Here is a 26,505-nt window from a genome sequence, read left to right as displayed (position 1 = left end):
CGTCACTGCATGTCAGAATCTGTTAAGTGTCACTGCATGTCACAGTGTGCTGATTGTCACTGCATGTCAGTGTCATAGTGTCATAGTCCATTGTGTATCACTGTGTTTCACTGTCCATTGTGTTTTCACTGCGTCACACTCCATTGTGTATCAGTGTCATAGTCCATTGTGTATCACTGTGTCATAGTTCATTGTGTATCACTGTGTCATAGTTCATTGTGTATCGGTGTCATAGTTCATTGTGTATCACTGTGTCATAGTCCGTTGTTTATCACTGTGTCATAGTCCCTTGTGTACCATTGTGTCATAGTCCAGTGTGTATCACTGTGTCAGTCTATTGTGTATCACTTTTTCATAGTCCATTGTGTATCACTGCATGCCTCACATCCCCACTGAAATAAAACCCTGGCTGTCATGGAAACATGCTCCAGATTGTCATGAAAATATGGCATGGATTCTCATGAAAATACACATTGCACTGTGAGTGGCAAATAGATTACACTCTCACTGACACGCTGTGCTACCACATTGTGATTTGCTTCATTTTCTCATTGAGGCATTCTACACTCCCATGGACATTTGGCTCACACTCTCTTGGATATTTACTTCCAATCCCGTTTAACATTTACTTCATAGAAATAAACTGCTCATCCTCATCAATGTGTGACTAACGTGCTCACAAACGAATGAGCTTCGTATTCACACTGAAATGTGTTTCACAACCTTAAGTGCATTTGTTTTATAATATGCTGCTGGTAAGGCTGGCTTGACACTTTTTCTGTATGGGTCTCATTCAGTCTGTGGTACTTTTTGAAACCACGGAAGGTACAGCTATACCTACTTTTATCCTTGAGACGAACGTCCAGGTTGAGCAAATGTGTTACTCCTATCGTTTTGACATTTTATTCAAAATTTAGCTTTCACTGATTCACTGGTGCTTTTCACTGCTATCATGCCTTACGACATTGTTAATATTCGTTACTTAAGTTTACAACCGAGTTGCCGAGTCATAGTTAAAATTAGCGAGGAGACGGCCGATGGTGATCCGTCTGGAGGCCTACTGCTGACTGGTAGTAGCCTTTAGTCAGGCACACACATGGCATATTGCAGGGGTTCTCTCCAAGTTTTTCTATTTTCCTCTGCTCATGACATACTACACAAATGTAAACGTTTCACATTCCCTGGTTAAGAGTTCAATTGCTTTTGTTTTTTTTTTTTAATATATATTGTTTTCAAGAGAACAATAAGAGCTATATGACGGTCGCAAATATACATATATATATTTTTACATTCCATGAGTTTTTCGCTACGATTTATGATTTTCCTATTATGTTATGTTGATTATGATTATGGGCATGAAACAAAATAAACAGACACGTATCACGTATGAGTATTTTTTTTTTGCCATCTTTTGCCATGTGAGTATCGGGTCCGTTCATGCCTAAGACGTGAAATCGGCTATCTTGCTACATCCCAGGGACCGATTTCTGACTAAGCCCTTTCTGACTTAAGTCAAAATTTAAAACCTCCACACGACGCTTAGTGTTTGGTACTGGAAAATGATATTTTGACACATTTGTCTTCCGATTACATGTATGAGTATTTCAAATTTTGATTTAAAACAGAAATGACTTTGTGAATCGGACCCAGATGACTGTTGTATAAAGCTGACTTAGCTAAGTAATTAGCTAATTATCACTTAATTATCATGACTACGTATGCTGTACAGATATTAAGTATGCTTCATGAAACTGACCCCTGCCATTGATCATAGCATAAAGGAGGTATGCTTATTAACCACATGTATGTCAGCAATTGGGTTGTCCTTACCTTTGCTACCTGTGTTTCGCCTGAATCTTGGCCTTCACAAAAATTCCTTTAGGTGGCCCTGTAAGGTGGATCAATTAACCAAAATCAAGCAAATAGAGAAAGCTGAATTTAAGGTGAAATGTGCAGTAGTTCGGGTTCTGCTTATACACAATTACTGCACCCCAGTAATCCGAACTGAACAGTTGTTTTATTCCTTGGTACCGACGCAATGAAACATGAACTGGAAATACAGACACAGTTATATAAAATTAGTTTTGTTTGTAAATGTTGCGAAAGGCCTTGAATACGGAATTTGTAGATTTCTCCATTTTCATTGTTTGTGGGTAATTAATGGTAATAAACGGTCGACACCTGCTCACTCTTAACTTTGTTGACCACCATTTGTCTTCCATCAGTCATGGACGTCACTCATGGTAAAGTCATACCGATTCAGAACATATGCCAAGAACATATTTACCTTGTATTACTATGGGTTCAAGTTAAAGTGATTCAAATCCAAACGATTTATCCTGGTGACATTGTTTTATAGGATGACGTGGATGGATTGAGATCCACAAAATGTCATGCAATGTCACATTTATAATCTCAAGTGTTTAGACAGATTGTGATTGTTTTCATTGTTCTTTTTTTTTAACTTAACATGCAGGATCCACTGTTAACGTTGTTGTGATAAGTTCTGTATCCCTTATGCTGAAATTCGGTCTATATTTTGCAGTGAACACCTGATATACGAAACAACGGGAAATAAGGGAGACATGTAAATGACATGAGTATGAATACGAATCCTGGTGACTTTACAGTACATTTATGTGGTAACCATTTTCTGTCTGAGATCGGGTGCCACTGACATCTTACTACATCGACATCCTGTTACATCACCAAATCGGGGTTGTAACCGAATAATAGACATTCTGGCAATAAAACTTTCCTCAGCTCTTGTAACGTTTGCTGCGGTACCCGCTGGTAAGCATATTTTACCATTTCATTCTTTGCTCTAAAGCTCACTTTCTGTTTTAATATTTCGTCTATTTGGACCATGAAATCCTTTTTTGTATCCACCACAGAGTTGGTGTTTTTCGTAACCAGAGACTCTTTCAAGGGCACAATTCCTAAGAGCTGCAAACCTGTCCAAATCCTGCCTAAAGCCAACTGTAAGGGGACGCAACTCCTCATAGACTGGTCCATTGCCGACGACACCATCTGCTCAACCAGCTTCCTTTTCCAGTTACTTACTATTTGTTTCACATTGTAAAACTTTTCAAAATGTGATGCAGAAAACATGGACTTCAGCTCGAGGCCCAGATTGTCGAGTTTGCCGATGTAGTCATAACTTACTTGACAAGGTCCACAGCTTTCGTGCACAGAGTTCCATCTTTGGTCGAGCGCACCGTTCTTTATCAAAATGCGACCAGGTGACTTTTTATACATTTCTAGAAACATTTTCAGGAAGTGAGCAAAGGAAAGACTTTGAGGGCAAGTTGTGACTGATGCAGTTTTATTGGCCCACGACGCATTTTCGTAAGCATTTGTCCGGCCGCGGTAAGTGATGAAGAACATCTGTAGGTAGACCTGCAGAAGTCTAGAGTAAGGCTCCCTTACAAACACAACCTTTAGAGAGTCGCGTAAAAGTTTGTGTCCACGAAGAAATGAGACGTTTCTGAGGTTACTGAAATGAATCTGGTCGGAATTGACATCCAAGGTTTTCAGGGTTTCTTGACTTTGTATAACCGAGTTCACTAAGCCGTACAGCTGCTGGCTCATTCCGGTGATCCCCGGCATATAGTCACAGAAGACCAAGGTAGCATTTTGACTGTCGTTGTACACCAGGTTACCCAGCATCTCTGCTTCGTCAAACTGTTGGGGATGGTCCCTGTGTAATCGAGAACAGGCCATTCGTAAGGTCAGGAACCGTCTGTCTTGCATCCCGTCACCCACGTTCAGAACCTCGCCAGAGCTAGACAGCTTTCGATCCCTCCGTCGAAGAATTCGCCTTTGCGAAGTTGGTTTCTTTGGAAAACTGTGCGATAGTGATAGCTGAAAAAAATAAAAAAGAAAACATAAACTGTTGTCAAGTGTGTGAACAAAAGTTATTATGTTTTTTGTTGATATTGTAGCTGCGCCAGGGACAGTGTTTCTGATAACTCAAAGTTTTTGTGACAAAAGCAACTACACTTCCATAATCTGGTGGTCATAAATATTATAGGTCGATACAAATGTGATTCTAAAAAATATACGTCATGCTTAAAAGGCTTTGAAACTTTTGTTCACTAATAATCCGACATAAAATCTTGTTCACTTTTTTTACAAGCCAATAGAATGTTAAATTCACTTTATATTTTTCGTTTCTTAGAAATCTAACCGTCAAGTCCAACATCCGTACTCCACTTGTAGACCCCGAAGGAGCGTTCCACGTTGATAATCGCAAAGACTCAAGCAAAACACCAGTTTGTCAAGGAATATGTAAATTATTTATTTGTTTGGTGTTTTACGCCACACTCATGATTATTTTACTTATACATTGGCGGCTAGCGATATGTAAGAAAGGATATATAAATATCATATAGAAGAGGTAGCATGTGAGATAGAGGCAGTCATATTTTTGAGTGATGCGAGCAAGACGTCTATATTTGCGAGCGATCGTGTTATACTCACTGTAGAATTTATGAAACTTAAAATGAATGGGATTGATGGATTATCCTTGATTCAGTGGGGGTTTTTTAAGTCAATAACTTATAAAGTTGATGAAATCAAATGATTTACAAATGGGAAGACAAAGTTATTTGGACAGAGTGGTAGCCTGTGCAGGGCTGACAAAGCTTACTGGATACGTGAGTATATAAGCCTACATAAAAACTTATCATGAGTTATCAGCCGGCGTTCTATGTGCACGTAATAATGTAGACGAATACTCCTGCACACACCACAAAATAGCTGAGTTATGCTGAAAGTTGGATTAAACCATTAAGACCTTGGAGAGTTTGAGTTCGAAGAATAAAATCTTCTTTTCTCTTTTCCACTCATAAACTCGGTCCCCGTGGTATAAGAGAAATACTCGTATGATTTATAAATAAATAAATTTATCACTGTACCAAAGATTTCGAGTTACTTATATCAAACAATGGGCCTAACCATGAACCGAAAAATGTAACTTACGTCACTGAAGCTTCTTTTGAACATATATCTGTAAAAAATGTTAAAAAATTCAGTGAATCTAAGCGAGAAGTCGGAAATTCGCATTCTACTCGTAGACCAAGTAAGTATTCGCGAGACCCATTTCCAAAACAACCTCTAACAACCCACCTGATTAATTTTGGGCTGAACGTGTTTCTGAACTCGGGATAGGTCCACTTTTGAGGAGTCTGCAAATTTAAAAACTAAAAACATTCTAAAAGTAATGAAAGCTCAATGTGGATACAGTAGGTAACACGGTAAGATACACAATATACATGCCATGCATATGTAAGAAATATGGAACGGAATGTTATTAGGGCGGTGAACTGCACGACAGTATTTATATTACTGTCAGTGAAACGTAGTATGGCTATTATTTCGGTGATGGTTAAGGGGTTGGCTAATTACGACTGAATCTAGTCCAGCTCACTACGCTGGGGCTTTGATGTCAGGAGGTTTGCTGTGTACCTAGGAAAGGCCGGTGGTTTTCTCCGGGCAATCAGGTTTCATCCATCCACAAAGCTGACCGACGTCATGTAAGTGATAAATTCTTGCGTACAATGTTATACACTAACCAAATAAATGAAATACACTATTCCTCAGATAAGTGTAATAATGTGGCATGTCTAACATACACGACGGTCGAGGTGTTTTACCTGAATAGAACTGCCTGATGCCCATCCTTACGCTGAAGAAGGTGGACAGGGCTAGCATGGTAAGTCCAGGTATAAACCATCGGGGCTGGAAGCGCCTACCTCTCGGTGCGCCCATCACGTGACCATATACACTATACTGCAACCCGCGCCGTCCCATGTTTGGCGCTCGAACTTAGGCTAATGTGTGGAGACATCCTAGACATCGTCCAGAGTTCACGCTATGCTGTCCCTCTTCTTCATTTCGTGAATTTTCATCGTGAAGAGAATGCTGGCGTGGCACTAGTTAACACGCTGTCGTATATTAACAGATTAACATATAAATGACAACGTGGTACAATGGAGAGTAGTGGCCGTGGACGATGACTGGCTGTCTTGTTCTCACGACCTACGAGTGTCTTCTATCCGAACAAAGATAATACACAACAAGATAAAACATGTATATCCTGGAAAAGTCGATCAAAGAAGCCATAGCAGCGAGAAATGACAATCAAAGCATATTTGCCTATATGTACATAGGGCTAATTTGCTTGTCGTTTCTCGAAGTAGTGACTTCAGGGTGATGTGTTAAACTATTCAGGATCAGTGGGAATCACACCATATTCTAGCAATATTTGCAAGATTTTAGCGTTACCTTTTCGGTGTTGTTTTGCTCTTTTCGGCCAAACGAAAACTTTACAATTCGATACATGTCTCTGTGTAACCTGGATAAGCCAACAATTGTAAACTACCGACCTTCATTGCTTTTCATTTCGTTATATGAACTGATAGGTTAAAAAAAAAACATTTACTTAATTTAATAGATGTTTGGAGAAGTGAATTTTACTTGAATCCGACGAATATTTTTATCATGCAGCGAATCATATACACATCTTCTTCCATCACATGACCACATGAGGTGAAAGATTTACTTGCCCGAACGATTATTGGTGAAATTGTCCTTACAAGGAAATGGGGTGTTCACAAATCTCCTAAAAGTATAGTTTACTGAGGCATTCGTTCATCCTATTAGCGTGACCTCAGCAATACCCATACACATTTTAATCAATGTATTGCTCTAAACGTCTTCCCTTGGTGTGTTGTATCGTTTAACGTCACTCTGCTTTAAAACCATTTACATTGTCTTTTTAAATATACAATCCGTTTATTCACGTTCACATTCACATATTTGGTTTGATCTGTCATAAAACTAAGTGCTGGATTGCATTATTCATTAATAGATTTGAAATACATATAGCGAATCTATCGTTCAAAACCATTCATCCATGCCAGCGTGTTTAGAATAACTGACTAAGTGTTGCCAACCACGTGGACCCAGGAAAATGTAGTATGTAGACTTCAGAGACAAGCTTGCTGTTCCGTCCAAGTATTTGACACGTTCATGTATATAGAGGATCAATACCCAATTTCTATATCAAAGAGAAAGGAAAATCGACTTTTTGACCCCGCCCCCCAATATATAGTCAGCCTAAACATTTAAAATGTCGACATAGTTTGCCTATCTGCATACTTTAATATTTGATGCCTTTTGTCAGAAGGTAGCATAAAATACGCCAAAATATTGAGATCTCATAGAATGGATTAATTTTTGATTTTTTAATTTATATGCATGATTTTGCTTTACAACGGAATGTAATTATTAACTCCTTTAAGAATGCTTTGTTATTGTAATAAATCAAAGGTTGTAAATAAGTTGTACCGATATGTTATTAATCTGTTTTTGTCAGATAGTACGGGATGTATATGTCAGTGAGTAAAGTGCCCTATTCTTAACCACAAGGCGCATGAAATGCGGGTTCAATCCGGACTTGGACTTCGCTGATAACAAACGCCATGAATACGTACACCCCATGAATATGGGGTGTACGTATCACGAGGGAAGGTTCGTCGGTATATGTCATAAACCCTGGCCCAACCACCCACCACAACTAAACTTCCGAACCCACGCTATAAACTGACCACCTTCGAACTAATAAAAAATTCTTGTTAAGTAAATCAGTATGACGCAATAAAAGGAGCTTCTGTGTGTGACGCCAGTCAGCTTGCCTATGTCCTGTCTGACATTCTTTTATTCAGAGGACCAGTTCCAAGGCCAAGTAACCTGATGAAGGTATAACACTGCTGCTACATCATGTTCTGTAAAGGTGTGGTAAGTTAATTGCTACTGCCGATATAAACTCTGTGAGTGTCATTTCGAAGTTACCAAAGTAACCCATTCATCACACACATCTCTAACCTAACCATGAAAACCGCTCCTTTTCCGGATTCCGTGCATGGCAGAGTTTGATTTATTGATGAAGATGCTGACAGGCGTACAGGTGTACATACGTACCACTTGTTTTTTTGAACTCAAAACCCGAGTGAAACTAGGCGCAAAATTTGTTTACCGTTAGTTTATACTTTGGATATAGGCATGTGCCCTAAGGGCGTGAATCTTACATAAAGCCTTCGTGTCTCACACATGTGGACAAAAGCAGTATCTGGAATCTCGTGTCAAACCTCCTTTGATAAATAGCTAGTTGAGTAGATAATTCTATGTTTATATATAAACAAATTATACTGGATTCGCAGGTTGGTTGCAATTAGTTGTGATAATGAATCATACATTTTATAATATAATTAATTGCTTTAGCTCTCAAGCTTACAAAACAATTAACTTTACCGTCTAGCATAACTTGCATGTAAAACATTGCTTTTTGTGTAAATATTGATTCCCTTTGTCGAAATTTTTAAAAAAAATGATAATATCAGAGTGTTAATGTACTGAGTATAGTATTAAATGCATAACGTGGACATTTATTGTATTGGTCACACACAATTACCGGTGAAAACGCAGCTCCTCTTCCCGTCAATGTTCTGCATTAACTTGACATACTGAGCACTGAACCATTCCTTTGCACTGTAGCTTGAAAGAGTTGAGTGAGTGAGTGCTTGAGGTTTAACGTCGTACTTAACAATTTTTCACTCATATGACGACGAAGGAATCCTCAGAGTGTGTGTAATGTGCCTCCTTGTTGCAGGACGGATTCCCACCGCTCTTTTATCAAGTGCTGCTTCACCTAGACGACTTACCGAAGGCAAGTAAGCCGCCCCGCCATAGCCATTACACTGATACGGGTCAACCCCCGAAACGGATACTCCACCAACTGTGCTTTCTGGACCGATGAAGGGAATGAAGTACACTGTGAAAGCTTAGGTGAGATAGCACTTCACTGTTCGTTGGTTTGATAAACCTGAAGTCACCATAGCATTCATGTGCAGCAATGAAAGCAGTTTCTGCTCTGACCTTGCACTGGTCTGCTTTGTGCCAACCAAAACCTCTTCTCTAACCGCCTGAACGAGCAAGGAACCTGTATCAATAAAACGTTACACGCACACACTGAAGTGGACAAGTGGATAGAATGTTCGCCTTGTAAGTAGGAGGTCTTCGACCACTCTCATTTCCATCAAGTCTTACGCTTAAACGTTCAAATACTTCCGCAAATGACACTTAACATAAGAGCATATGCCAAGTTCTTCTCAGTTTTTCAACTCACTAATTTATTGTTTTGATTAATCTATGTTTAGTTGATGTCATGTTAAAAAAACGACTAAAACAGACATTTCTTGCGTGAGATTTGAACTTTGTCTGTGTATATGTAGCACTGTCGCTTTTTTTCTTAATGTTTTCATACTCAGCGTCCTCCCGAAGTAAACATTTCCCCGACCCCCGCTACACGCTTTTCCGCATACAGTGGCAAACCTATGCACAATTAATCAGTGTCTGTGGCATGAAGTTGCCTTCAGCTGACAGATCAGATGATTGAGTTTGGGTGGTCAGGTCACACACGGCTGACCGAACTTCATCATTTGTGAGAGATAAATTCCTCCAGAAAAACCAACAGAAACTGCCACAAAAAATAAAAAAATAAAAAAATTTTTTCTGATAAAATTCACCAAATAAACTGGCGTTTTAGGAAATCACTGCAATGCAGGCTGTGAGTTTGTTCTTTCTTTGATCCCTTGTACGCTATCGCCCCCTATTGCCTCAGAGAAGAATAATGTAACGGGCGCCAAAAGGCTGATAGATCTCGACTTGTTGAGTCCTTGCGTATTACCTGAAAACCAGGAGGAAAAAACGCACGAAGCAGTTACAATGACGTGTATAATCCATGGAACGACAACTAGAAAACCCCTGCGCTATGCAGCTTGAGCAGAATGCCTGTTTGCTTGTTACATCAGAAAGATCAGAAATTTTAAAGCTCTTATAGGATCAGGGCCAAACCTGTCCACTAAACAGCATCTGCGAACAAAGCGGCATGGTGGAGCCAATATTGAGAAGTTTAAGCCAGCATTGATATCCGTCACTTTGAACACCGCACATGGTTAAGCGGACAGGAAATGAATCGTTTTGACAGCAACCGCTTCGTGTCGTAGGAGAGTTACATCAAAACACCGTGGTATTTTTGGTTCGCACTATAGGCAGCGCGCGAAGCAAACTGTTCAGCTTTATCGCTGAGTCGACACATTTCATTTTATTCGACATTTCTTTTTCTTAATTTCTGGTATACAGTGCATTCGGTTGCCACAACATCACAGCTGGCTGCTCTCAATGATATGAGTTTATTAATCGGTTGTCATATTTCCAGACTTTCAGTGGAATCGTCTGTCTGGTTAAGGTCGCGCCGTACAGAGCGAAAGTTCTGAGAAAAATTTTGAGGAAAACTTAAGGGCCAGGGGACGCTCGCTCAAAGAGATTGTCATATAATGTGGTTACATCTATATGTGAAACGGAATATAGTGATGCATGATATAGACTGTATAGTTATGAGTGACTAGTAAAAGTTGTTTGCAGTTACAGACCGGTGTTCTTCGATAATTTACATGTGTACAACACATGATATGGTGTCAGAGTGGTCAGACTAGATAGACGAATGGCCAAGTTCGAACCTCCAGAACCATTTTCGTTCGACAGACCAACGGAATGGATAGAGTGGCGAGAAAGGTTCAGTCGCTTCAGACACGCGACAAAACTCCACAAGGAAGATGGCGACGTTCAAGTTAGTTCGCTGATCTATGCAATGGGATCACAGTCCGAGGCAATCTTCAAATCGTTTGCTCTCAATGACAGTGACAAGACAGACTATAACAAAGTTCTGCAGAAATTTGATGAACACTTTGTTCCCAAGCGAAATGTGATTTTCGAGCGCTGCAGGTTCAACAAATGTGTGCAGCAAGACGGTGAAAGTGTTGAAACTTTTGTGCGGAATTTGTACACGCTAAGCGAACACTGCGACTTTGGTGATGCCAGAAATCAACACATACGAGACCGACTTGTTATAGGATTATTAGACGGGCAAGTATCGGAACGATTACAAATGAAAACTGACTTAACATTAGATGGTGCAATTGAAACAACTCGGCACTCAGAACTGGTTAAAAGTCAGCGAAATGAAATCAGCATCAGCCGATGCTATACGGGTCACGCAGTCCCGGGCAACGCCTATAGTCAATGCCAGAGGTAGAGGTAGCCAGTCAAACAGACAAAATACGCGTGGCGGTGCCAGGCCTAGACAGAGACAATCGCAGCAGAAAAATCCAGTCGGTAATCGTTGTACCTGTTGTAATTTATTACATGCACGTAATAAATGTCCTGCTAAGAATGCGGAGTGTAACAGATGCCACCATATTGGACATTATGAACGATGCTGTCTAACTAAAAACGTTGACATCGTTACTCATCAGACAAGCCAGCTACATCTTGACAATGGTTATAATTTCCTTGGAGCTGTTAATTGTGTCGACTCACAGGAACCAGCATGGACTGTCAATCTTAGAATTCTCAATAAATCGATTAAATTCAAGATTGATTCTGGAGCAGATGTGACAATTATGTGTGAAACCACATACAATTCACTGCAGCCTAGACCAGCTCTCAAACCAGCCAGTGCTATGTTACGCAGTCCCGGCGGAAATCTGACAGTTCGGGGAGAGTTCGAAACCGACATTAGGCTGAACGACGAGAAATTTACAGTGAACATTTTTGTTGTTTCTGGACCTACACATAACTTGTTGAGCCGTGGAGTAGCAGTTGCCATGGGATTAATCCAACGATTGGATGAGATCAACGACAGTGTATTCGGTGATATTGGACTTATGAGGTGCGATCCGGTGAAAATAAAGCTGAAAGAAAACGTCACACCGTACGCAATTCATACTGCGCGACGAATACCGATTCCGTTACTACCAAAAGTCGAAGCGGAGTTGAAACGTATGGAACAGTCAGGTGTCATCACAAAGGTTGCCGAACCTACAGACTGGTGTGCGCCTATGGTTCCAGTGGTAAAGCCGAATGGCAAAGTTCACATTTGTGTCGATCTGCGACAGCTCAATAAAGCGATTAAACGCGAGCGATATACGTTACCGACAATTGACGACGTTCTACACAAGATGGCAAACGCGAAGTACTTTTCGCGACTTGACGCGAGTTCCGGTTTCTATCAAATTCCTCTTGACGATTGAAGCTCAAAACTAACATGCTTCATGACGCATCTCGGACGATATGCTTTCCGTAGACTCCCGTTTGGAATTTCGAGTGCGCCAGAAATTTTCACGCGCATCGTTACAGAATTATTAGGTGACCTCGAGGGTACCGCAGTCTTCATGGACGACATATTCGTGGGCGGAGATACTCGCGTATCGCGTATCCCATGACAGAAATTTAAATCGTGTTTTCGATGGAGTGCGCGAAGCACAGATGACGTTAAATAAGGAGAAATTTGTGCACTGTCAGACAGAAATGGACATATTAGGCCATAGACTGGGTGCTGAAGGAATCAGTCCTCATCCCGACAAGGTCAAGGCGATCGCCGCCTAATGACATTGTAGAATTAAGACGCTTTCTCGGTATGGTAAATTACCTTGGACAATATGTACCAAACTTATCGGACATGCTACAACCACTGAATGAATTGCTCAAATCAGATAAGGTTTGGATATGGGGACAACCACAGGACAAAGCTTTTCGTGCTGTTAAGCATGCTCTGTCATTGTCACCTGTATTAGCAATCTACGACGTTACCTTGCCAACGATGGTAAGCGCAGACGCGTCGCGATACGGACTTGGTGGTGTTATTCTGCAGCAACATGGTCAGCTGTGGAAACCGGTAGCTTACGCATCTAGAACTCTTACCGAAACTGAAAAGCGCTACGGACAAATTGAAAAAGAGTGCCTAGCTTCAGTTTGGTGCTGCGAGAAATTTTCGCGATATTTAGTTGGATTAGAATCATTTCGACTCGTGACGGATCATAAGCCGCTTGTTCCTCTCATGAACAGTAAAGACGTAGATCAAGTGCCGATTCGATGTCAGAGACTGTTAATGCGACTAATGAGATTCAATCCTATTGCGGAACATGCACCAGATAAAACAATGGTGTTAGCCGATACGCTTTCGCGAAGCCCATTGTTAACGACAGAAGACACATCGCTAGAAGAAGACGTCATCGCGCATGTAAACGCGGTACGTGCGCATTGGCCAGCATCAGACGCGAAATTAGACAGTTTGCGACAAGCAACCAACGCAGATGAACAACTTTTGACAGTTATTCGCTTTGTTCAAAATGGATGGCCTGAACACGCGAGAGATGTACCTGAAAGTATCCGAGATTACTTTTCTGTACGTGAGAGACTGAGCACAGTCAATGGACTTTTGACTTGTGGTATACGTATTGTGGTTCAGCGAGTTCTCGAGACGAGATCTTGGACCGAATACATGACGGACATTTAGGCATGACTAAGTGCATACAACGGGCCAACCAATCAGTATGGTGGCCAGGATTAACAAAGCAGATCCAGACTAAAGTTGCCCAATGTTCCTACTGCCAGATAAACAGACCTAGTTTACGCAAGGAACCGCTAAAATCAACGCCGTTACCTTCGCGTCCTTGGCAACAGTTAGCCGGCAGATATACTGGAATTCAAAAGTAAACATTACTTACTTGTAATCGACTACTTTTCGCGATACTTTGAGTTAAAACACGTCCCGCGATTAACCAGTAATGTTACTATTCTCAAGATGAAAGAGATTTTCGCGCGATTCGGAACGCCCGAACAACTTATTACTGACAATGGTACCAACTTTGTCTCGCGAGAATTTAGAGAATTCCAAACCGCGTATTGCTTTCAGCATACGACAGTGAGCCCTCATCATCATCAGGCAAATGGTGAAGTTGAGAGAGCCGTCGCGACCGCGAAGAAAATATTAGGACAGAAAGATCACTTTCTTGGCCTAATGACTTACCGTTCTACGCCGACGCAGCCGACAGGATGTAGTCCGGCGGAACTTTTAATGGGAAGACCATTAAAAACAACCCTCCCCATTCTCACCGAAAACTTAACTCCAAGGTGGCCAAACTTTGAGAGGGTGAGAGAGAATGATGATAGAGCCAAATCGTTGAATGAACGCTACTTCAACGATCGTCATGGTGTACGAGAACTTCCTGAACTGAAACCAGGCGACACGGTTCGTGTAAAACTAGACAATGAGAAGGGTTGGGTGACAACGGGAATTGTCACAGATAAGCTCCCAACACCGCGATCTTATAATATCGAAACGAGCAGAGGCAAATACCGTCGTAACCGTAAGCATTTAAAGCCAGCTGCAGGTATTACTTACGAGATGACCCCACCGGAAGTTGACCCACTTGATGACTACATGCAGGAAACCCCTATTGTAGGAAATCAGCCTCAAGCAAATCAGCATAGTGGACGTAAAGTCACGCGCTCTGGACGAGTGGTCCGACCTCCAAAACGTTACGGATTTGATTGACATTCGTTTCTAGAAGTTCTGAATAAGTTTAGCAGTAGTTAGCAATGTTGCTGTAGTGTAGTCAAAGGACAATACATTTAAAAGTTAATAGGCAACATTGAATTTAGATTTCTTCCATGCAGTTTGCTAGTTTAAGTTTGAAATTATATACTTAAAGACTTTAGTTAACTTCAGTTGATAGATTTTAGTAGTTGACAAACGTTTGATGGACTTAAGAGGGGAGATGTCATATAATGTGGTTACATCTATATGTGAAACGGACTATAGTGATGCATGATATAGACTGTATAGTTATGAGTGACTAGTAAAAGTTGTTTGCAGTTACAGACCGGTGTTCTTCGATAATTTACATGTGTACAACACATGATAGAGATGGTACGCCAAAGTCGATTGTAAATCACCAGGATCAAATATTTACTACCGCCCCAAAATTAACGCTAAGAACAAATCATGTGAAAGCCGCCCCTGCAAAATGTAGGGGCCGAGGAAATCCCCTAACAAATTGGATATACAACTTCTTGGTGTACAGTTACATCTTGTTAATTATTGCTGTATAGTTTTAATTTTTGGTGTGCAGGGTTTAAACATTTCCTTTTAGGAATTTCAGTGGTTAGCCATGTTAAATTTGTCTAAATTTCATATGCAGTAGTTTAGCAATATGGGTAGAAAAATGAAAAATAAATTCGTTAAATTGAATGATGTCTTCATTTGAGATCAGTACAAAATAAGTATCGGACATTCGTTTCGCAAACAATTGACATATAATTGATTGCCGTTACATTTATTCTAATATATAGAAGTTGCAAATGCCGTATGATAACCTGATTTAAGATTTATGTCTGTTTTATCAAGTGAACATGGTAAAGCTTTCTATATTTGATTAAAAACGATGGAAAAATGCATGCAGGTATAAGTCCGAAAATTTAACGTAACTGAATAAACCAGCATCAAAGTCCAATGTAGGTATGTGTTGCACAATCCCTGAATCAGATTATTGTAACGTTTATTTTCATCTCTTATATACTACAGCTGACTGCCTATCGATGATAACAGACAATTTCAACACGAGTTGGCGAATATCTTGCAAATCAGTGGAGATGTTTTTGCCTTATTTAATGTTTTGAACAAAATCCAAATTTTCGGATTGTATTGGATTGTATAGCCTTTAATATAATGGTATCAAAATTCCATTGCCCTGAGATAAAACCGTTGTGACAATCGTCACCCGTTTTTGTCTTTGCTATATAAAGCTGCAGGGTTTCTGATTTTCACGACAGAATATCGAGGTATAGCTATGTTCAGCTTATACTGAACATAAAGTTGCTAATACGAAGAGTGACTCATTTATTTCTTTCGCTTTGCATTTGAACTGCATGGAATCTTTGGACACGTTAACCACTAGGCCATCGCATTGCGGATTTCAAACCTACATGCATGTGGAACCAAAACTGAAAAAGGCTGCATCCGGGAAAGAATACTTCAAAAAGGTATCCATCAATATTCATTATTGGGGTCGGCATTAACCGGGCAACAAAGATTACAAAAGCCAAGTAAGACTTTAGTCACTTTAATTTTGAAACGAATTATTATCTGAAAATAAATAGAAAGAATGGTTTCAGTCAAAAGAAAAAAAGCTAGAGAATTGATAAAGAGTGCTAATAACCCAAATTAGAAGCTAATAAATTATCACATTTGCGGACTTTTTGCTCCAAACCTATCAACGTCTGAATTCTTGTTGTTTGCGTTTTAATAAAACAAATTACATCATCCTTCCATCATTCACGCAAGAAAACAGGCATCTTTTCATACATACATAATCCATTTCCCCCTCCAGCTTGTTTTATTCAAGCACGTTAACATTATTCAAATTCCGATCACTTATGGTAATCACAGTTCCTTCCCACACGCCTCAATGTATAGATGTAGCTGTGAGAAAACGTACCGGATCGCATTCGAACCTTTTTTATGCTAGGAGCAAAGTGGTCTGAATAGACGCCAAAACCCACTTACGGGCTGTTGTTTTGCAGAACCTAGCTCTGAGTAATACTGTGTGAGTCGATAAACTGCCCTGCATCAAGGGCACTGCGTTTTTATATATCTGGCCTTTTTAAGAATTTCTTACACTACCGGTAATACATTGTTTATACGCAATACGGAAACGATTTTTTTCTCATAGAACCTGACAGTTTCCGAGTTAATCACGTCATAAATTCGTCAGTCGCGTGGGGAATTTAGGAATGTCACCACCCACACAACACCCAATCATATAGTGGCGATGGATCCCCAAACCATCGAGTTAGTTTAAGTTCACTAACATCCTAGTACAGTTAACTGTATTGGTGCTCATGACTGTCTGTGTCATCACGGACCATCTGTTCACTGTTCTGTGTGTGCCGCGGACAATTCTAATGGACAGAGCGCCAGTAAATCTGTACTGCACGGATTTTACAGATCCAGACTGTAAAAACGTGATAGGAAGGAAATAGCAGTTAAATAGCGCATGCACCCCTCTACCCAGAGAGTAATGCAAGCCAATGTAACAGGGTTGAACGACTATGGTTTAAGGCCACATGGTTATTTAAGTATGGTTTTATTACCTTTGGTTACCTGCCTGGTTGGAAGTAGATAGTACACGAAATGAGAGCCAACGACTGGAATGTCTGCCTCGCTTGCTGATGCAAGCATATCGAACTTTGCCACTGTCATTTCATGCACATTAATGCAGTGCCAAATTTCGAAAATATCGAACTGTTTATTCCTGAAAAGAAAAAATCATCGGTGTGTTGGAAGAAGCCCTTGAGCTTTATGTCGAAAGCAAAGCTAACAGAAAATCAACACTATCAGAGTTTAATAAGTTATCTTGAGGCATTAAATTAAATTGGTTCGGAGTAGCCCTGCCTATGAATTCGTCAACTCAGCGCGATTTTATGTTCTGGTTATAACTATTGATTTCAGAGTTAAAGAAAATCCGTGACCTGATAGACAGTATCGATCAGGGACTTTTTTAACAGTAGAGTAAACATGTTCTGTGCTGAGTGGGGAAATTACACAGATTTTTTGGAGAACTCCGAGAACTTTTGTCAGGAACCATTGTGGGGGAATATGAAACTTTTCCGAAATAATTTGATTATGTAAATGCGCTTACATAATGGAAACAGCTATATCCACTAATCTACAACATCCATAAATCTAAGACTTTCTCCTTTTATTCCCTTGGAGGAAGAAACCAGAGTATAGGGATTTTATTAATATTTAGAAATCCATTCGTTGGTTCCAGCATGCGTATGGCTGTGGGAACGATAAAAAGGAAGATCGAATTCCAAAGATGAAGTCCAGAATTACCATCAAAGTCAAGTACAGAATAGATGTATTTCAGTCACTCTGTTATGGCTCATATACACCGCTATGTTTACTCTAAACCGGTGATGACAAAATTTAAGAGGAATAGGCAAACACCAGCACAGTATTGAAAGGAAAAGAGCCTGAATGTGTCGTATCAACCGATAAGAGTGTTACAGAGGTTATAAAATCCTTTGAACGAAAAATAAAAGCTACATGTGCCTAGTAGTAAACCGGCCCCTGCGTTATAAGTTTGCACGTGGAGTCATCACGTGATTAACAGGAGTAACTTTCACAAAAATGAAGGCCCATGTAACATGTGATGACTTTGTGTACTGTAACTCAACTACCCTTCCATACTCTCATGTGAGTATCTGCATTGTTGCGCATATGACCATTTTCATGTTACGTCAGATACTCTTCCTGAAATCCAAGTTTGAGGAAGGATTTGGCGTTTGGACACCAAAACATGGTATTAATATAAGATTGTCCGATGCGTCAAACGCTGTACATTGTATGACTTGTTAAAGCGGAAAAAAAAACCCCGAAAACGTAAGGGAGTAATGACCATCTCACAAACATAGGAATAACTCTTGTAACCCACTACTAACAGATTACCTAAATAACGCTCTCAAAAATTCGCCTTTTGGGTGAATATATAGATAATATTAAAGAATATATGACGTAGGGGGGTCTTGAGACTGGCATGTAGTATTTAAAGGTCAAGTTACTATTTAAACGTAATTCATATGTTTTGAAATACTGTTTTCAATGACCTTTCTCCTGATGCTCACATCAGTTTTACGGGGTCTGTTCATTTAATGAACACATGACAAGTTATATGGCATTCTAGAAAACAGTGTAGTTCCGCCACTATGTAGTGTACTTTGGCGCATTTACAGATTTTGAACTGCATCTCATAAATAAATTTCAGTGGGATACTTTATCGATGAATACACATACAGTGTTGTTCTTTTCTTTAATACAAAATGCGCCATTCCATTGTTAAAAAAAAAACACTTTACTTGAACAAAAAGCGAATGAACAATCTATATACAATTAAATTGCATTACAAAGGCGATGTATCGGACAAAATGGGAAATGTACAATCTGCGTCCCAAAGAAACATTATTTGGATGCGTTGTGTGTCAGTTATTGTATCGGTGTTCTTCTATACAGTTGACTAAATGTCAGTGGCAAGCTTTTGATGAATATATGAGAAGCTATGTGAACCCCTTGTTACGCCAACTTTGATGTCAACAGCAGGAAGATTTATGTAATCTTATGAAAGGATAAGACTCTCTTGATGGTAAAACTAGGCAATCAAAGAATGAGCTTTTCCGTGAGTATCAACACGACCACACAAAAATAATGCCTTTAAACTAAAAAAATTTCCCGTGTAAATATGTTTCCCGTGGCAAATTCTAGAATTTGTACTAGTGTGTGTGTTTAGGGGCAATTTGTGGGTGAACGGTGTGGCGAAGCCGTGAGAAGTGGTCAGTACCCGGTCAGGTATCGATCCTCTGTACAGATGGTTGGTGTTCGAGCCACCTACAGTTGGCGATCTGAACTTCTCTTACCGGAAATCAGACTTTAAGTTCATTCCAGGGAAACCCAGCCCAAGAAAAATCAGCTGGTCCGTCAGCCCCGAAGAAAGTGTGCAGACAATAATACAACCGTCTAATCTTGCACCCACCTTCAAATAACTGTCATTTCCCGGGGCTGGGTGGGCTAAATGATAATTCCGATAACCAATAGTAAATATTTGAGAAGACCTTCCGTGGCCCAAGTGGCAATAATAACAGAGAGGACGTGAGGTTGTAGCTCCTCTGGTCACATCCTGCAGCCCTGCCCTGGAACACTAGATTGGTATTGATCCACCATACCACCCGACCTGGTATCACAGGTTTTGTACCACACAGCAAGAATTTATAACACTTCCTTAGGACAAAGAAACTTGCCAGACTGACCAAGCCTTAACCCCATATCCGTAACATTTCGACTGTTTTTTCAGAACGGTTTAACATGACGTGTATATGCAGCTGGTCTATACACATCATATACAGACATATAGAGAATTCTGCGACTAGACGACTGGATTTATATTTTGTTTCAACTTACACGATGATGATGAGTTTCTGTGTGAATTGGGGATACCAGAGTTCTCGAAGTAAACCACGGAGCACCCCTATCTTTCAGTGTTAACCAATCACATGCTTATACTATTATTTGAAAAAATCGGGAATTTATTCGAAATACTAGTAAAAATTTGATCTATATTTCTTCTGATTTTCGCAAATCTCGACTTTCAATGCAAATGCGTTTCATAGAAGAATAAATAAATGATTATGGCTGATCATTTGATTATTACCGCCGTGTGTTGGCGAAAAGAAATGAAGCCCATGGAACCGTGCTATACAATGTCAGTGAAGCTACTTACCACAGTGAAGCTATACAAAACAAAGATCCAGGCGTGGGAAATTAAACATCTGTAGTATTTAATGAGCACAGCGAGGCCTTATACCCTAGCATAGGTCATAACACCACTTGATGGTCATATTTGGGTGATTAGACTTTGCGGTCATTATTGGATGGTCATCACTGGGTGGTAAGGCTTGAGTTATCAAATTTGGTGGTCAGAACTGGGTGGTCAGACTTGGGTGGTCAGACTTTGTTGCTCACATTTTATAGTTAGAATCGTAACATTTAATGTGACGACGATGATGAACTTGGGAAATTCTGATCACGTGTTGTTTCAGTTTAAACAGGAAGGGTGTCACATTTAGCATTTTTAAAGATTTCGGGTATAACTTTAGTGGAGAAGAACTTGACCATCCCATTTACTGTCGATTATTTCATTTGATGAATCTATAGTTCTTGAGATAAGGTTCAGTGAGCATCTTGCTGAGGAGTGTTTCTGACACTCATGTTACATGTTCGTGACGTCGGGGTCACGTTTTAAATAGTCACGTTTTACACGGTCCTGAAACAAAATGTCAAAATGAACAGATAAATGGCCTCCTTTCATTAAGTTAAAGTATTTACCCTCTAGGGTAAAGCCCCTGGGGTCAAGAGATTTCCAATAGACGAGCATATAAACGGAATCAGCGATGGGTTGATGAACCGTTACTTCGGAAGCACTGTCACTGAAGCACTGAAGTGTTTATTATGAGGTAGCCCTGAGATCGGCTGGCCATGTTCACATATTAGCTTCCACATTAACCGCTCTGAACCTTTACATTCACTAACCAGGAACTCGGTCCTGTCACCTGTGCTGCCTCCAAAGTGCCAACACTGTACGCGACAAAAAGAGGTGTCCCGTGATTTCAGAGTAATGTTAAATTCATATGACCTCATTATGACGGAATAATAAAGACCATAACATCGCAAATAACGCAAATGTAACTTCCCAAGCCACAGTTTCCAAACCACGTGACTCGGTTGCTAGAGTGGACTCTTCCCAAAATTAAGATCATCTTTTTCACAATATAACTGATTATGGTTCATTTCTATTCATTACTAACACACAAATTAAAGTTAAACCTCCCAAGCAGTTTGCCAATCACCCTTTGGATGTACATCTCATTGGTTTCAATCAAATCATTCCACGAGTTTATCTTTTTCCGGACGATGCCGAGTGCGACCGACTCGAAAATGGAGATTAGCTAAGTATGGCTTGTTTCCGATGAAACAGATACATTTGTGTTTATTGTGACTTTATGATCTTTATCACTCACGAATTAATTGGTGATATGAAGTAAAGATTACAGAGGGATTGCAGGAAACATGTTGTTTTAGCGTACAGCTTTAACATGTTGAGGACAGCATACTCGAAAAAACCGAGTTCCAGGTTAATGAATGGAAGAGTACAGATCTGTATTTCTGAAAGCTAAGCTGGGAAGAATGAAACAGATGTCAGATTTAATTATGAGAGTACCTTTAACACTGACATGAGGGAAAAGGTGGTGAAAAACATTAAAAGAGACAGTAAGAACTATCATAATCGATGGGGACATTCATATGTGTTGTTTGCGATTGACGCCACATCCTTATCCTTATCAAGAATCTGGCCCAAGTTTATGTATTTCATGCATTATGGCTTCATGACCTGCTTTGACGTTAATACTTAACCTTGGGGTTTTGCAAACATAAACTTCTCTGCGGGTTTTTTTATACATATATTCTCCTTGACATTGATATTTCACTGTGGAGTTTTGCATATATTTATGTTCCTTGCGGCGAATGCTTCACCTTGGGGTTTTCATACTTATATGCTCCTTAACGCGAATACTTCACCTTGGTGTTTTCATATATACATGTTCCTTGCCATGATACTTCATCCTGAGGTTTTCATATATTTATGCTCCTTGACGTTAACACTTCACTGTGGGGCTTTGCATGCATATATTCTCCTTGACGTTAATACTTCCTCTTGGGGTTTTGCATACATATATTCTCCTTGACGTTAATATTTCACCATGGGGTTTTGCATACATATATGTTCCTTGCCGTGAATACTTCACCTTGGGGTTTTCCATACATATATTCTCCTTGACGTTAATATTTCACCATGGGGTTTTGCATACATATATGTTCCTTGCCGTGAATACTTCACCTTGGGGTTTTGCATACATATATGTTTCTTGACGTTAATACTTCACCTTGGGATTTTGCATACATATATGTTCCTTGACATTAATACTTCAGTTTGGAGTTTTGCATACATATACACTCCTTGACGTTAATACTTCACCTTGGGATTTGGCATACATATATGTTCTTTGACGTTAATACTTCACCATGGGGTTCTGCATACATATATGCTCCTTAACGTTAACACTTCACCTTGGGTTTTGCATACATATATGCTCCCTGACGTTAATACTTCACTGTGAGGATTTGCATACATATATTCTCCTTGACGTTAACACTTCATCATGGGGTTTTGCATACATATATGTTCCTTGCCATGAATACTTCACCTTGGGGTTTTGCATACATATATGTTCCTTGACGTTAATACTTCATTTTGGAGTTTTGCATACATATATTCTCCTTGACGTTAACACTTCACCATGGGGTTTTGCATACATATATGTTCCTTGCCGTGAATACTTCACCTTGGGATTTTGCATACATATATGTTCCTTGACGTTAATACTTCATCTTGAGGTTTTGCATACATATACTGCTCCTTGACATTAATACTTCACCTTGGGATTTTGCATACATATATGTTCCTTGACGTTAATACTTCACCATGGGGTTTTCCATACATATATGCTCCTTAACGTTAACACTTCACCTTGGGTTTTGCATACATATATGCTACTTAACCTTAATACTTCACCTCGGGGTTTTCTTTATCTGAGTATACCAGAGAGCTGAACACACACAATGGGCATGCATAAACCGCAGACCACTATCATGAATTAATCTAAATAGGTAAAATGAAAAAAAAATTTTTAGATATAATATATTTTCCTACATTGAGGCCGGCGAAAGTATTGCTTCGAGAGAGTACATACATATCTTACTTTCAATTCGACACACCTGGAATCAAACCTGCTGAAAGTGGATTGGCCCTGTGTCAGTAAAACGTGACTGGGTAGGGTGTGGTGTCTGGTGTCTTCGGGATGACACTTCTGTGGCAGCATAACTCTGGTCTGCCACAAAAAGACAGTATATGTACACATGACTAATAACTCCTCGTCGTGATATGACTGAAAAATTGTTTAATACGACGTAAAACCGTCTGATAGAGGATAACCCTGTTTTTGTTACTGACTACACAGAAGCAAATATACTGCAGTATCATTTTGAACCCATAATGAACGACGTTGAAGTTCCGATTTATGACACTGACATCTCTGCCGCAGACTTCAGATTCCGAGTTTCAGACGCTGAATTTGATCTTTACCCAGGTATTTCCAATCCACTGGAAACACAGGCTTGTAAGCTATAGCTTTACCTCGGGTTACACTGTACGTTTTGTGGGTGTATTTTAAGATTTAATATTTATTTACTATTCTTACTCTCTGTCCGATTCACAATAAATATTATATTGCCTGAGTGATTCTATATTCATACCTGTATGCGATGACAACTACCAGTACATGTTATTGTCAGAATTCGCCACAGAGTCGTGTACATAGTACAATATAAATACCTCTATAATGCGGACGTCGTTGTTAGAGTGTACAGAGACTTACTGTCTATCAGTTTCCAGTTCAGTTAATAGTATTTTATAAGTAATGTGTGCAGGTAGCGTTGTAGAAATTCAGCTGAATTCCTGTCGCAGCTTTCAGTTGTAAAATGGCGAGAGCAGATACTGCTGTTTTCGGTAGTTATAAAATCCTTCCTCCTTGTTCTGTAAATCGACGCCTTCTTGAAGGCCAAATAATCTGGAATCTTGAAAACACTAACCCCAGGGTTCTTCCACGATCTGTTTTTATAAACGTATGCAGGACTGCAAACCATTTCGTGTAGAAATGGTTAACACTGAACTAAATGGCGAAGCTTTGACAGCTCGTAAATGTCGATTGGACTTGTGATTTCACGTAGACTACCCAGTGTTGGCGAAAAATATGCGTATAACCAGCGTCAATATCTAGTGATTTTAAGTGCCATTTTACTAAGATTAATGTACCCCCCTTTTCAACATTCTCAATTTCACAATATATATAGGGGTAACTAATTATGAATAAATAATGAATCTGGACACCTCCTTTAAGGAATGAATGAACCAATACAGAAATCTTTGGAAAAGCTAATTCTGAACTTTCCGATGCAGTTGCATGTTCTGTGACAAGAAACGAAAAGAAGACACTGTCAGAGAACGTAATGTTATATTCCGAGATGACCATTATAACTTATTTATTTATGTTTATTTGATTATATTTATTTGTCTGTTTAACGCTATATTAAAGAATGTGCCATTTATGTACGATGGCAGTTCTACAGATGCCGGAAACTACTGTGCCCGGGGTAAACCACAAACCTTTTGTAAGTTACTGACGATCTTTCTCAGTTACGAAACTACATACTTGTGTCAATTACTGGCGGAGGGCAGGAGGCTTTCAACAAATGCAAGACAGCGCAAGCTTTCCCGCCGGTACTTTCGATCGCTGTTTGTGACTATGGAGCTATAAATCTCTTTACAGCTCTATGTTTTCAACCAAGGCCCCATGAATAATGGGGAAGGGGGGAATGCAGAATTTACTGATGAAAACTCCTGTAAAGTTTCGAAACGCTCCGCTGAAACCCAACATTGTCGATATTTAGGTACCTCTCTCCCACTGAGAACCCCTTACGTTGAGTACCAGGAAATCCGAACGACTGTGATAAAGTCAGGCTTTAAGCGAATTGGATTGGTCAGTTGTATTATCCCTACCTTCAAAGCACTTTCTGGTTACTGAGTTCACGTGACACGATCGAAACGGTGCTCAACCTTGACCTTGGTAAAGGAAGCCTTAAACAAAATTATTGGCACAGTTTGAGATAGGCCGCACTCAGCAACCATGAATTCTGCCGTCTGAGATGAGTTAAGTCACCGTGATGGACGCGATGGTGTGAATGACATTGTGGATACGATTTTTGTCCTCAACCTGACAGGTCCGGGGGTAATAATCTTCTAAAGGCGCTCCTGTGAAGTATTCAAGGTTGAAAACAAAATCTGAGACATCATCTTAAGTTTTAATATATCATGTCTACGACTTTTTTTTAAATCGGTGAATCCTCAAATGCCATTCTTCATTACTTTCCGCCTGTCTATTAATGGTCACTTTCTACTGTGTACTCTAATAAAACAGAAAGATTGTGAGAAACAGGATTGATGTTCACGTGTTCAAATCCACGTGTCGCTGATGCGGCGACTTCAGGTCAGAAGTCTGTCAAAAATACAGCCCGAGGTGATGCTGTTTTACCAGGACTTTGTCAGGTTTCTTATTCTAATAAAATCGGCTGTCCTCATGCATACATACCCGACCTAATCATGATTGCAACAAAATGCAAAATCTTTTCAAATAAAATTATTCAATATAAACGGAGATCGTCTTAATAAGATTAGAAATTTTCAGACCGTGGAAATGGTCTATTCATTGTGTCGTATGTTTTTTTTACCTCCTTGGGAGATGGTCAGCAAAGTTTGAACATAAGTCCATTGGCAGTTTGTACCTATGAGCATAACATAAACTTAAAACGAACCTCAGTGGGATTTAAATAGTTTAAATAATATTACCTTGAAGCGATCTGGGGATTTATTGTATCAATCACGGGGCCATAAGTGTCGCATCGCATGAGATGTTGTGTTGACCTAAACCGTTTCATTTTTTTCTGTCATTGATGTACATTTATATCTTATTGAATAATCCATTAGGAGCTTATTTCAGATTAAACAATAGTGTACAAAGAAAAAAAAAACGTTTACAAACCCTGCTGCAACGATGTATTGCAGGTGTTCGTCTGAAAAAAAGAACACAGAAATTGCGAGCAAGTTCCATAGATCTTGATTTACAAGACTAGGGTGTCGGCGTAGAGGCCTCAGTAGAGAAATGTATGGCCAAGTTTGAGTACATACATGCGTTTCCGTCTATTAGGAAATAGTCCTGCATAGGTTTAAGTTTTTCGGGATTCTTCCAATCTTTTCTATGACAATAAAGATGTACATCGATTTCCTCGCCTCTCATTACGAATCCTGACACGAA

The 26,505-nt window shown here is 39.7% G+C and overlaps 1 protein-coding gene across 1 annotated transcript; it reads right to left on the bottom strand.

The window, feature by feature from the left end:
• Window positions 1-2,700: 2,700 nt before the first annotated feature.
• Window positions 2,701-5,715, bottom strand: LOC135467265 (carbohydrate sulfotransferase 12-like). The gene is made up of 3 exons (XM_064745031.1): window positions 5,658-5,715; window positions 5,131-5,189; window positions 2,701-3,864 (listed from the first exon to the last, which is right to left on the bottom strand). Exons 1-3 carry the CDS (start codon window positions 5,713-5,715, stop codon window positions 2,701-2,703), a joined length of 1,281 nt encoding a protein of 426 aa, XP_064601101.1.
• Between the last annotated feature and the right edge of the window lie 20,790 nt (window positions 5,716-26,505).

The sequence above is a fragment of the Liolophura sinensis genome, chromosome 6, assembly GCF_032854445.1.
Source record: "Liolophura sinensis isolate JHLJ2023 chromosome 6, CUHK_Ljap_v2, whole genome shotgun sequence".
NCBI lineage: Eukaryota > Metazoa > Mollusca > Polyplacophora > Chitonida > Chitonidae > Liolophura > Liolophura sinensis.
This window is presented reverse-complemented; position numbering and strand designations above follow the sequence as displayed.